This window comes from Trichosurus vulpecula, chromosome 2, assembly GCF_011100635.1.
Source record: "Trichosurus vulpecula isolate mTriVul1 chromosome 2, mTriVul1.pri, whole genome shotgun sequence".
Lineage (NCBI taxonomy): Eukaryota > Metazoa > Chordata > Mammalia > Diprotodontia > Phalangeridae > Trichosurus > Trichosurus vulpecula.
The window spans coordinates 66,193,328-66,207,677 of NC_050574.1; the positions used below are offsets into that span (position 1 = coordinate 66,193,328).

A 14,350-nucleotide genomic window follows, 5' to 3' on the forward strand; every position below is an offset into this window, starting at 1 on the left:
GCTTCCTCTCATGGGAAAATGCTTTTATCAAAATAGTAAATCGTGTTTATATGACATTTTAGTCACAACAACTCTGTAGGGTCAGTATTTTAGGTTCTCACTTTACAGGTGAGGAAACTGAGGCAGGCAGGTGAAGTGACTTCCCCAGGGTCAGACATCTAGTAAGTCCAGGCGCTGCTCTGCCTCTCAAATTGTAAAGAGCTGCAGAAACTAGTGAGTTGTACAAGAGTCATCGCTTTTGTACTCTGTTTTCCTCTGGCGACTCCTTGTAATCCTGAGTTTCTGACAGCTGCAACACAGTCAGAGTTCTGACCCAGGCCCTAACAAGCTGGGGAGCCTTCAGATTTTCACTGTGGGTGTACTGTGTACTTTAGCAGCTCATTAAGAGGAGGCTGACCTCTAGGGGATGATCTTTTTGAGGCAGAAGGTAGCTAATTCACATAGGAGTGGTAATCTGCATTGGGGGACAGTGTGCTGACATAGAGAAAACCACCACTCCTCAAAGTGTTGAAGCCTTACTCCCAGTGAGCCTGTTCTGTGCTCAGCCCCTGTATGAGGTGGGGTTGGGGAGGAGGTCATTGATATAACACTGGAAGGTTTTCAAAGAACTTTATGTCCATTTTATCATCGTATCTTCACATCTACTATGTGGGGCAAATACTACCAGTTTGTTGTCCCTATTTAACAAACAAAGGCTCAAGGTCAGTGGTCACTCAGCCAGCAAGTCTTCAAGATGGGATTCAGGATCAGGTCTGTCCTTCCTACAGTACTTTTTCCCCTCCACCATGTGGATGTCCCCACCCTCAAGAAGTTCCTTTCCTAGTTAAGAGGACAAGAGTTTCAGGTGAGAAACAACTGGAAAATAATACAAAAGATAAAAATCAGTTGCTAAATTATTCAAAGAAGTGATAGGTCAAATAAGACAGTAAGGGAAAGATTTATGGAAGAGACAGAGCTTAAATGGGCGGTTGATCTGTGGAGAATTGGAAGGAAGAGGCAAGGTCCTCCTGACAGTGATGACAGGTGCAGAATGAGAGGCACTTGTGGACATGGCAAATGTGTGGATTTGTTTTGCTTGACTTTGCTTGTTCATTAGCAAAAAGTTTTTTGAAAAAGAAAGGGTGAGGTCATTCCAGATCATGGAAATAGCCTGAAAGAAGGTTAAAAGGGCATGGGCAATGTATGTAGGATGTCACCAATTGGGCCTCTTGGGCTAGACTGGAGTCAGTGTTGAGGAGGAAGGGATTTGAGAGTGGATATAGATTGGAGAGCACTTACGAAGAACAGAAGAGTTTTCCTCTAGAAAATGATCCCAGAAGAGGAGTAGAGGAGGAAATCAGAGGAAAAACAGATTTGTTTTTCATGAAAAGAAAATCAAGAAAAAGCCAAACTTGAGATACTATAAGACAGCCAATCAGTCACATCGACAAAAAGAGCAAATCATGCCAGTGATTGAGCGAGTTTGATATAATTGTTATCTGATTCTCCAAAGAATGTGATGTTCCATAATCATAGGCATCTGTCATCACTGGGAGAATGCTGATCGTGAGAAGGTGGGCTTTTATAGCAGTGAGCAACTGTGTGTAATTGAAAAGATAGAACATTTTCTTCAATACAGTGTAATTCTGTCTTCTCTTCCTACTGACTTCTGGACACAGCTCATTGACTTTCTGAGGCACACTGTCAAAGTTGTATCTGCCGAAGTAATCTGTGGACAGCCTGACCACTTCTGAGTCATGGTGTTGGCAACATGTGCTGTGTAGTCACTTTATTAGCCTTCTTAGGGGTTTCTCTTTATCTCATGGGTATTTTTGGTGGCTTTCCTTCCAGAGGTTTTATAGTATTCTAGGCTTCAGTGAAGCTGGTACATTGTCATCTGCAAATAGGGGCATTTGGATAGTCTCCCTCGGAATCCTTCTCTTTGTACTCTGTGAACAGTCAGTGGAATAAAAACATTGGTGCTAATTGTAAAATCTTAACACCAAATCCTGTATAAAAGAAAATCTGAAGGTGACACCTCTCTTTCCCTTTCTATTGGTAGAACAGGCAGTTTTTGTCATACTCCTTAAATGACAGAAATCCTGAAGCAGTGACAGTCTTCTGAAACTGACTTGATTTTCCTTAATGTTGTTAACTTTCATTACCCTGTGTCATAGTCTGGAAAATATTTTGGTTTTTCAGGATTCTTATTATTATTGTTATCACCAATAATAATAGCTTAGTGTTTTAAGGTTTGCAAAATGTTTTACATGTATTATTCCATTTGCTTCTCACAGCAGCCGTGCGAGGTAGGTACTGTTATTTTCCAGTTTTAAAGATGAAGAGAGAGCCTGAGAGGCTAAATGATTACTAAGTATCTGCAGCAGGATTTGAATTCAGGTCATCTTGACTCTTAAGGCCAGTCTTTGTCAGTTCAAGGAGCTATCTATGTGTTAGCCATACCCCCCCCCCCACTCCGCTACCTTGTCCCCTTTCCTTTCAACCCTACCCCTGTTCTTAAACTTTTATCTGAGAGGCCTCCCTACCTATGTGCTTGGACCTGTGCTATTTAATATTTTTATCAAGGATCTGGATAAACCATAGATGACACACTCAACAAATTTTTAAATAACATAGGGCTTCAGGGGATGGCCAACGTATCAGATGGCCCAGGGTCAGAAAGATTGGGCCAGATCTATTAGAATGAAATTGAATAGGGTTAAATGTAAAGTCAAGCTAAAGAGATGATAGTTCAAGTTTGTGGTGTTCGGTAGTTACAGTTAGTAAGTTTTAGTAATGAATGAATGAGCATTTATAAAGTACTTACTACGTGCAAAGTAATAGGTTAAGTGCTGAGAACACAAATAGAAGAGGAATTCAGTCACTCTCTCAGGATATTCATGGTCTAATGTGGGGAAACAGCCCATGTAGTAGGTTTCAGTACAAGTTAAATGGAAAGACCCAGTGGTCTTTAGAGGACAAAGCAGATGGTACATCATCTATTTCCATTGATAAAAATCAAACCGTTTCATAGTGCCAAGGTCTTTGATGGTGAAAGCTTTGGTTTCTGATCCTTTGGTAGCTATGGTTTCTGGGAGCAGAGGCTGCAGCACCTGTACAGTGGGTTTCCAGGTCTCATCTTCACAAAGGTTGATGATCTGTGGTCTGAGAGATGCTACTATTACCTGCCTGTAGGTGGCAGTTAGTCTGCAGTTAATGGGGAGGATGGGGAGTGACTCCACAGGAGTTGCTGCCCTAGATGCAGGGGCCATGCCTAAGCAGGGCCAGAGGACTGGGGAACACTGCTCTTCTCAGGGCTTCTGAGCACAGGGTGTTGATCCAGATGATGGCAGTGGCTTTACCCTCTTTTCTGTCTCTCCCTCTGAACGCCTTCCTGCTTCACCTAGGCTGACTTGCCTTCCCATTGGTCAAAGTTGGTTGGCTGTTGGTAGTGGTAGTGGAAGTGGCAGGGAGAGCAAATGTCTACTCCACAGTGGGGATTTCTCTGGATGACGGCTGTGGTAGGGACATTGGTCAGCTGGAGAGTATCCAGAGGAAGGCAGCCAGGATGTTGAAAAGCCTTGGATTCATGCCATATGAAGATCAGCTGAAGGACCTGGGAATGGTTAGGTTGGAGAAGTCTTAGTGGGACATGAGACCCCTCCGTAAGTATCCTAAGAAGGTCGTACTGAATATATGATCCTAAAGGGCAGAGCTAGGAACAAAGAGCACAAGTTGCAGTATCAAAGTTAGGCTTAAAACCAAGGAAAACCTCCTAATGTTTAGTTATCCAGAAGGATGTCTTTATGCCTTGGGAGATGGCGATACACCCTCCCTGGAGCTCTTCAAGCAAAGGCTGGAGAACCACTAATGCATATGTTGTGCAGGATTACTCTCCATTTTTTCAATGAGCATCTATTCAACCCGTACTCACTGTATTAGGCTTTAGGGTTACAAAAACAAAACAGTTCTTGCCCATACAGTACTCATGTTTTGTTGTGAGAAAACAATACATACACCAAAAAATAAACAAACGATATACAAAGTAAATGGTCACCAAAAAATTGGAGGAAAATGAATGAATGTATCTTTCACAACAGCGGCTGGAAAACGTATTGACGTGTTTTGTTTGTATGTCACCTTCACTTCCTAATTTATCCTTTTCCCTCCTACAGCCAAAGAGTTCTCACTTCTAAGGAATTTTTTTTTAATATTTTTTTATTTTTAGTATACCACACACGGTTTTACATAATTTTGAGTTCCAGATTTTCTCCCCTCCCTCCCCCCTCCCTCCCCAAGACGACATGGAATCTCATATAACTACCATGTATAACTTTGCATTGAATTAATTTATACACTAGTCAAGTTGTGGAGAAGAATTATGACCAATGGAATGAATCATGAGAAAGAAGAGACAGAACCAAAAAAAAAAAAAACCCAAAAACAAAAGAGAAGAAAAAAGGCGAGCATGTAGTGTGCCTCAATCTGCATTCAAACTTCACAGTTCTTTCTCTGGATGAAGATAGCATTCTCCATCGTGAGTCCCCTGGAGTTGTCCTTGCACTTTGCGTTGCTGAGAAGAGCGAAGTCTGTCAGGGTTGGTCCTCATGGAATCCATATATCTGTGGTTGTGTACAATGTTCTCCTGGCTCTGCTCCACTCACTGAGCATTATGTCGTGTAGGTTTTTCCAGGTTGTTACGAAGTCCGTATCATCCCCATTTCTTATGGCACAATAGTATTCCATTACCTTTATATACCACAGCTTGTTCAGCCATTCCCCAATTGATGGGCTGGTTCAATATTAGGAAAACTATTAGCATAATTGACCATATCAACAACAAAGCTAGCAGAAACCATATGATCATCTCAATAGACGCAGAAAAAGCCTTTGACAAAGTACAACACCCATTCCTATTAAAAACACTAGAAAGCATAGGAATAAATTCCTTAAAATTATAAATAGCATCTACCTAAAACCATCAACAAGCATTATTTGTAATGGGGATAAGCTAGATGCATTCCCAATAAGATCAGGGGTGAAACAAGGATGTCCATTATCACCCCTATTATTCAATTTGGTACTAGAAACGTTAGCTGTAGCAATAAGAGGAGAAAAAGAAATTGAAGGAATTAGAATAGGAAAAGAAGAAACTAAATTATCACTTTTTGCAGATGATATGATGATTTATTTAGAGAATCCTAGTGAATCAAGTAAAAAACTACTTGAAATAATAAACAACTTTAGCAAAGTTGCAGGATATAAAATAAACCCACATAAATCCTCAGCATTCCTGTACATTACTGACAAAGCCCAACAGCAAGAGATAGAAAGGGAAATTCCATCCAAAGTTACTGTAGACACTATAAAATTTTGGGAGTCTATTTGCCAAGACAAACCCAGGGCCTATATGAACATAAAACTATGACACACTTTTCACGCGAATAAAGTCAGATCTAAATAAATGGAAAAATATCAGTTGCTCATGGTTAGGCCGAGCTAATATAATAAAAATGACAATTTTACCTTACTTATATTTGCCATACCAATTGAAATACCAAAAAATTATTTTACTGAGCTGGACAAAATAATAACAAAATTCATCTGGAAAAACAAGAGGTCTAGAATATCTAGGGTATTAATGAAAAGAAATGCTAGAGAAGGTGGCCTAGCCATACCAGATATTAAACTGAACTACAGAGCAGCAGTCATCAAAACTACCTGGTACTGGCTAAGAAACAGGGGTGTGGATCAGTGGAACAGGATAGGTACACAAGATGGAGAAGTCAACAACTATAGCAATCTACTCTTTGATGAACCCAAAGAGGCCAGCTTCTGGGCTAAGAATTCACTATTTCACAAAAACTGCTGGGAAAATTGGAAAATGGTAGGGCAGAAACTGGGCATAGACCAATATCTTACACCTTATACCAGAATAAAGTCAAAATGGGTTCATGATCTAGGAGTAAAAGCTGATACTATAAGTAATTGGGAGAGCAAGGAATAGTTTACTTACAAGGAATTTTTAAAAAAAAGAAAAGTGGGAGGGGCGGGGGGGGGAGTGCAGTTCAGCAAAACTAATCAAGGCATCAGTCAAATCCAATGGTCCGTGCAGTATTGTGTGTCCTAGGGGGAGAATTCTTTATTGAACTAGGGATAGAAGTGATCACAAGATAATATAGGTGATTTGGATCACATGCAATTAAAAAGTTTTGTGCAAACAAAATCAACACACCTAGATTAAGAAGGAAACTGGCTTTTTTTGCATTTATATAGTGCTTTAAGGTGTCAAAAATGCTTCATGTAATTGTCTTGATTGAGCTTAACAACATCCCTGTGAGGACTATACAACAGGTTTCTTTTCCTCATTTTATAGGTGAGGAACTGAGCCTCAGAGAGGCTCTTCTCTTTCCTTTCCGTATTATGAAGTTGACAAATCCTGTTGATTCTACCTCCATGACAGCTCTCACTTAAGTTCCCTTCTCTCTGCCTGTAAAGCATGGCCACCTTCTTAGTTCTGCCCTGGATCATTTCTGGCCTGGACTGTTACAATAGTTTACTAATTAGTCTCCCTTCAACATCTTTCCTCTCCATTCTTCCCACAAACAGACGCATTTAATATTCCTAAGGTATAAGTCTAACCAAGTTATTATCCTGCTTTAAAAGCTTCAATGGCTTCTTGTTACCTCTAAGATAGGGGGAGAGACTGGACATGTGACTTCAGGGACACTCCCTCCACCTATGCAACTTGTCTGGTGCACGGACTTGTCCCGGGTCACAGAGCCAGTTTCTAGAGGCAGGATCTGAATTCCAGGGCTTCCTGATTCTCAGCTAGCCCTTTCTATTATACTACATCTGCCTCGACCCAAGGATAAAATATAAAATCTTCAGCCTGGAATTTAAAATCCTTTAGCGTGTGGCTATAGTCTCTCTTTCCAGATCGATTTCACATTACTCTCCCTCATAACCTCTCAATTTTTTCCACTGTGTTTTATTTGCTCTTCCACGTGCATGGCATCCCATCTTCCACAGAACAGAAACTTGTCTGAGGAGACTTTGCATCAGTTATCTCATGGTTTTATATCCAAAATATGTAAGGAATGAATAAAAATACGTAGGACCAAGCGTCATTCTCCAATGGACAAATGGGCAAAGAATATAGCTTTCAAAAGAAGAATTACAAGCTATTAACAACCAAAGAAAGATTGTTTAAAATCACTAGCAACAAGAGAAATACAAATTGAAACAACTCTTAGGTTTCCTCTCACACAGCAAATTGACAAAGATGACAAAAGATGGGAATAGTCAACATTGGAGAGGCTGTGGAAATACAGTGTACTAATACATTGTTGGTGGAACTGTATAGTGATCCAACATGCTGGAAAAACTATTTAAAATTATGCAAAAAAAGTGGCCAAAATGTTTAAGAGATCCCACTATTATGCATATACCCAAATTAGATCTTGGACAGAAAGTTTCCACGTATATCTCAATACCCATAACAGTCCTTTGCATTGTAGCAAAGACAGAAAAAAAATAAGTACCCATCCGTTGGGGAAAGACTAGACAAAATCGCAGTGCATTAATGTAATGGAATATTACTACATTGTAATAAATGATGAATATCAAGAATGATGATGCCAAATGAAATGAGCAGAACTAGGAAAACAATAAACAACAAAGGCGGGGGGAACCAGTCAAAAGCTAAACATTGTGTGATTTTAATGACCAAGCTTAAATGTGAAGAAGAGTGTAGAAAATGTATTTCTTTCATTGCAGAGGAGGGGGGCAGTGGATATAGAATATTGTGTCTGCTGTTGGACACAAGTGATGTGTTGTTTGGTTTTGCTTAGCTTTTTAAAAATTACCTTTGTTGCAAGGGGTGGGAAAAGAGATCTATTAGAAAATGAATGAAAGGAATCAATAAAAAATTTTAAAACCAAATATGTGCAGTTACGTGTGAAGTAATTTCTGGGCTAGGGCCCTTATAGCAGGTTAGATCAGGATGTAGACTTTCTGTAGGAGGGGTCACCGAGGGGCACTGATCTTGCTTGAAAAAACTAGGTGAGAAGGGAGATAGTGGAGGCAGTGGGAGTGGAGAGCTTGTTTGTGCAGATGACTCCCAGACAGTTCCTCCTAACTCTTAAGTTTGTAACCCTGTGATCAATAGAACCCATTGTTGTCCTGAGCTGCCTTTCAGTTTATATGTACAAATACATATGACTGGAATATATGACAGGAATATATATGACTAAAATGTTCTCTTTAAAAAGTCACACAGAAAAGATTTGTTTAGTTAATAAATAATTAACAGCAGATTGTGCAGTGATTTCTCTAATGATTCTGCCTGTCTACATATGCAGCTGACTGGGATGAAGTACTTTTTACATTGTTTCTGACCACCTATGTCCCCAAATTCCATTTCAGTTCAATTTGACAAACATTCGGTAAGTGAATGCTGTGTTCCAGGCCTGGGAAAACAAAACAGCCCCTACCCTCAGAAAGCTTCTATTCCATGGGATTTGATGCAACATAAAGTTTCCATATATCTCAATTCTCAAACAAGTCACTTAAACAAGTATTTGTAATCACCTACTATAAGCCAGACCAAGATAATTTGAGAACAGAACAATAACAACTTGGAGACAAAGGCGTTAGAGGTGGCGTCTGAGCTAAACCTCTAAGGGAGCTAGAAGAGGGGAGGGAGGAAATTCTAGGCCTGATAGATACCCATGAAAAAAAGATTGGAGCTAGGAGAGGGTCAGGGAACAATCTAGTCTAGGACTTGACCAGAAAATAGAGAGTTGATGGGGCAGAGGGAGGGTAGATTAATATGAAGTAAGTCAGGAAGGCCTTAAATGCCCGGCTGAGGAATTTGTATTTCATCCTAGAAGCAAAGGGGAGGTGCTGAAGGGTTTTTCAGAATAAAAAAAAAGCCATTGAATTGGGTAATTAGGAGGTTATTGGTGTCCTAGAGTAGTAAGGGTACAATATACTAGGGAGAGGGGCTTTAGTTTGTCAGGTTCGTTCTTAAACTCTGAGGCCCAGGAATGACTCTCCACGTGGGATCTACCCAGGGCATCCAAAAGAGGGAAAGTCACCTCCCTTGTTCTGGACTCCCTGCCTGATGAATGCAGGCCAATAGTACATCAGTGTTTTGGGCTGTGAGGTAGTCGGATAGAATGGATTAGAACACTGGACTTGGGGTTGGAAATGGGCTCCAACCTGGACCCATGTCCAACACTAGCTGTATAACTCTAGACAAGTCACCTAACCCCTGTACCTCAGTTTCTATATCTGTAAAATGGATATGATAATAGCACCTACCTCACAGGAGTGTTGGTGACCCATGGTGAAGTGGGATAATGTGTATAAAACACTTTGCAAACCTGTAAGTAGTTCAGGGCCTCAGCAGGCCTCTCTGTGGGTATTACAATGCAGTCTCTTCTACCTGGTCTGCCTGCCTCAGGGCTCTCCTTCATTCAGCTGCCATGTGTCACCCCACCCCTTCCCAGCTCAGCGAACTCCCCTTCCCTGGCGAAAACTCAGTGATTCCCTGTGACTTCTAGGGTAAATTACAGAGTTTTCGCTTTGGAATTTAAAAAATCTGTAAGCAGCCCCCTTTCTGTCTCTGCAGGCTTCTTATATTTCACTGCCCTTCCATACACTCTGTGATCCAGCCACACTGGCTTCCTTGCTCTTCCCCAGACATGACACTCCATCTTCCATCCCCATGACTCTGCGATGGCTCCTTTGTACCTGGAATGCTCTGCCTCACCGTGACTTTCTTCAGGATTCAGTTCACATCCCACCTTCTGAGGGAGGCCCTCCCAGCTACTGGTGCCTTCCCCTCTGATGTTACCTTTCATTTACTCTGTGTATATCTTGTGTTACCCAGTCATTTACATGTTGTCTCTCCTATTAGAAAGTAAGCTTCTTGAGCGCCAGGACCCTGATTTTGCCTTTCTTTGTATCCTCACCACGATGCCTGGCACAAACAGTAAATGCTTATTGGTTGCCTTCCTGAAAACCAGTTTTTCCACTGGAAGGGCTGGATTTGGAGTCAGAAGACCTGGATTCATATCTTGGCTCTGCCACTGCCGGCTTTGTGGCTTTGCTCAAGACACTTAACTTCTCTGAGCCTCAGTTTCCTCTTCTATAAGCTGAGAGAGTTAGACAATCTCCAGAGTCCCTTCTATCTGTAAATCTATGATCTGATTCTATTCGATGTCCGTGAAGGCTGAGCTTGAGTCCAATCCCTTTTAGGAAGCCTTCTCTCACTCACCCAGACTATACTGATCTTTCTCATCCCTAGACTCTGATTGCTCTTAGCACCAAACAGTTTTAACACTGAGTTTCCTATCCTTTCCTTAGTCTGCCAAGCAGGGAGGTACTGCCTCATAAGTCTATATTAGCACTTTTTCTTCATAGAGCTATGTATATAGGAAGTACGCGATATCTGTTGATTTCTTAAAGTAAAAGCTTTGTTCAAGTCACTTAAACTCTGGGCCTCAGTTAAATCATTTGTAAAATGAAGCTAGTCTAAATAATCTTCAAGGTCCCATTCAATTCTGTGGCCTATGATCTTTGTTGCCTTTGACTAGTCCAGTTAAGTACTGGCCTTTTTAGTTCTGTTAAGCCCCTTGGTTTTGTTTTTGTTTTTCCCTCTTGTAAATCTCCAACCACCTCTAGTCTCCCTGGACCAGAAATAATTAGCACACCTTTTATTTACTTGACAATTAATTTTTAAAATCCCCAGCAATCCCCCAACAAGAAGACATCCCCTTGGGTCTCTTACAAATTGAAAAGGAAGTCCTAAGTCACTGAAGTTCCCGTTGCCAGCTTAGACTGGCCCCCACTAAGATCAAGACTTCAAAATCACTGAGTGGGGGGGCCAGGGGTGGGTGGGTTAAACTTAATTGGGCAGTTCCATCGAAACCAGCTTGTTATGTTAGCATCAGCTTGTTCATCCGTCATTAAATTAAATATCTCTAATTGTTTTCTGTCTTTGTTCCAGTAAAGCAGGAGGCTTGATTACTTACAAGGGGAATTCATGAGTGCACGAAGCATTTAGGATGAATCCAGGAAGACGTGAGACTCTGGATGACCTGCCTGATCTCTACACTATCTTCAGAGGAGAGGTGCGCCTAAACTTCTGTCCTTGGAAAGTGTTTTCCTTGAGAAGCTGATTTTCTGCTGCATCTCTTTGTGGGTGCCCTTTCTGCATCGTGTGTAGCTAGCTAATACTGGGCTTGGATGGAGGAAGTGCCAAGTTCAAAGCCTGCCACAGACACTTAGTAGTTCTGTGACTGTGGTCAAGTCCCTGCCATGCTCTGTGCCTCAGTTTCCTCCTTTGTAAAATGAGGAGAGTGAGTTGGACACAGTGGCTTCTAAAGTCCTTTCCAGGTCTTGATCTGTGATTCCGTAATCTTTAAGCCGGAGGTGAAGGAAGACAATTGCCTTTATGACCTGGATGGTTGCTGAGATTTGAACTAAAACATTACACAGGAGACACATACCAGGACCCTGGCCAACAGTAAAAAGGAAGTTGATATAAAAAGGTTCATAAGAAACAAACTATTCCAGCCCTTTGGACACGGGTAAATTCTGTCTCTGGCTGCCTTGCCAGCCTCACACATCCAAGCAGTGTGGCTTTTCCTGGTATTGGAGACCCAAGTCATGACCTTTGACTCATGGGGTCTCAGTGAACAGATGAGGCAGGGACACTAACCTCTGTGAGGGACAGTGTATCCCAGTTTTGGGGGACCAGCCCTCCAGTGAAGCCACTGCTAGTAAGGCAGCTTTCTCTGCTTTGATTTGCACTATTTGTACATGGATGTGTGGAGGAGGCAGGCCTGGGAAGTGTCAGATTGCTTCCCTGCACTGAAGGAGGAAGGCTTCCTGAAGGGTATGACTTGAAGTCAAGAGATTTGAGCTAAGGATGCTGTAGCAGCCTGGAAGGAATGGGCCGCCAGGAACAGTCAATCTGCCCTCTTTTACAAAATGCCTATTTTGTGCTCAGCCTGTGGAGAATGCTGTGGGGAACCCCAACTCCCTGCCCCGGGGCCCTGGGGTATGTTATATAGGAGAGATAAGCTACAAACAAGTGAACAGTTAAAATAACCATACAGGTCAGGAGTTCAGTATAGTGAGGGAACTGTGACTTGAGTTAAATGATTTTCCATGTTCACATTGAAATAAGCCCCAGAGGCAGGATTTGTCCTGAGGTTTCTCCTAATTACAAACTCTTTCCAGCACTCCACCTCTGTGCCACTCTGGTAAGATGAGAATTCATAGAATAAATGTGAAGTTCTATACCTGGGTTTAAAAAAAATCATCTGCACAAGGGTAAGGTAGGTGTCATGTGACACAGTCTTAGGTGTTGAAATGGACATCACAGTCAATGAAGGTACCTAGAGTGACCTGGCCAGCAGCCAAAAATACAGGTGCAGCCTGAGGCTGTATTAATGGAAACATGGTCTGGAATGAGGGATCCCAGGCCTCTGGACCCAGGGAGGTCTCATCTGGAATCCTGCAGTCATTTCTGGGGATCAGGGTGGAGGGCATCTAAGGGGGACCCTCTAGGATGTTGAATGGTCTCAAAACCGTTCTGAGTATCAGTTGAAGGAAGAGGGAATCTTTAGCCTAGAGGGAACTTGGGAGACAAGATACCTATTTCCAAATATCTAAAGGACTCTATAGCAAAGATGTGATGTGTTGGCCCCAGAAGCCAGAACTTAGAGCCGAGGAAGAAAATGGCAGAGGGGTCAACTCAGGTATAAGTAAAGAAAAACTTCCAATGCTGAGAGCTGTTCAGAATTGGAACAGGCTGCCTGGGAGAGGTAAAGCGTTCCTTGTCACAGAACGCCTTCAAAGGTGGCTTAGATGGTCATTACACGTGTTGAAAGTGGCATTCATATTTAGGAAGGGACTGGGCTAGGTGGCTTCTGAAATCTCTTTTATCACTGGAAGCATATGCTGTAATTGGGTGAATGGTGCTGGAGATGTAGGCAATGACAGAAAAGGCTTATGGGGGAATCTGTTTTAATTGGAGTGAAGGAAACAGGAGGAGGAGCGGAAGAAGAGGCAACAATAAAATACTCATTTTTAGGCTTGTCCTGAAAGAACTTTGTGTGGCTAATCCTTGATTCCCAGCAGCTGTGCTGTTGGCAGGCTCAGTCCGCTGCCCAAAGACCAAACAGCTTTAGAACCAGGAAGTGGTTTGGTCTCTTGGGGATGTATATAGAATGTTAAAGCTAAAGCCAAAAGACAGGTCATCATCTGTGTTCTGTGAGCTTTGTCTTGGCCAAAAATACTGCTTTATTGCTCGTCAACCTGTTGGTGTCAGTCTTCCTGGCTTGGCCTCTCTAGATTTAGTTAGACTGGTCATTGGACAATAGACAATAGAGTAGATGGCTGGGCCTGTGCTTGAAGCCTTGCTACCTTGATCTAACTGACCCGAGATTGCACTCTTCTAGCATCACCTTACAGACTTCAAGGTTGCCTCTGTGTCATGATGAGGCTTTGGAATAGTATTTTAGCAGAAGCTTCTAATAATTGTAACCTTTCAAAAGTTGTTGAAAAGAATGTTGTGTTTCCTAGCTCTCTTTGCAGATTCCTGGGGCATGTGTTACTTCTAGTACCTGCATTTGGTCCTAGGGGGCTGAATGCAACTACAGAACACTCTTTAGAGCAATAAAGTGGAGTTATAGTAATTGAGTCTTGTCCCTATAATTAAAACAATACTACCTAAGTTAATTTACTAATTCAGCACCATACCAAACTACTAAGGGATTGCTTTAGAGAGCTAGAAAAACTAATAACAAAATTCATCTGGAGGAACAAAAGGTCCAGATTCTCAAGGAAAGTAATGAAAAAAAGTAGAAAGGAAGGGGGCCTATCAATACCAGATCTGAAATTGTACTTCAAAGCAATAATTGTGAAAACTATTTGGTAGTGGTTAAAAAATAGAAAAGTTGAAAAGTAGGACAGGTTGTTGTCATTGTGTTTATCCTTTGTTCTCGAAGAGGACCATGACATCAGGGAAATGATGACATGATTTGCAGTTGATTTTGATTTGAGTGAGGGAGGGCTGTGCAAGGTCACCAGCCTCACTTTCCCCTTCCTTCCTTCTTTCCTTCCTTCCTTCCTTCTTTCCTTCCTTCCAATCAGTTGACTGTGAAGCCCATAGATTGGACCACAGTAGATCCCTGCCTAAGCTCCATTTAATGGCTGTATTTTGGGCCCTCCTGGCTTTGAGTGAATGTCAGTGGTAACTGTTTCTATTTTGGAACAGCAACTCTGAGGGTCTTCCCTCCCAGCTTGATTTTTTTGCTTTTTCTTTTTCTTTTTTTCTAATTAAAGGGGCCAT

General features: G+C 41.8%; 1 protein-coding gene across 4 annotated transcripts in view; it reads left to right on the forward strand.

Annotated features, from left to right (window-relative positions):
* The window catches only part of ZCCHC17 (zinc finger CCHC-type containing 17), a 57,342-nt gene that overhangs the window by 5,069 nt on the left and 37,923 nt on the right, over positions 1-14,350 (forward strand). For 3 of the 4 annotated variants that reach the window (XM_036745011.1, XM_036745014.1, XM_036745012.1), the window contains exon 2: positions 10,997-11,120. In XM_036745011.1, coding sequence (XP_036600906.1) covers positions 11,055-11,120 — 66 coding nt within the window. In that variant the 5' untranslated portion in view covers positions 10,997-11,054. The remainder of the gene's footprint in view (positions 1-10,996; positions 11,121-14,350) is intronic. The other variant, XM_036745013.1, reaches the window with a different exon arrangement.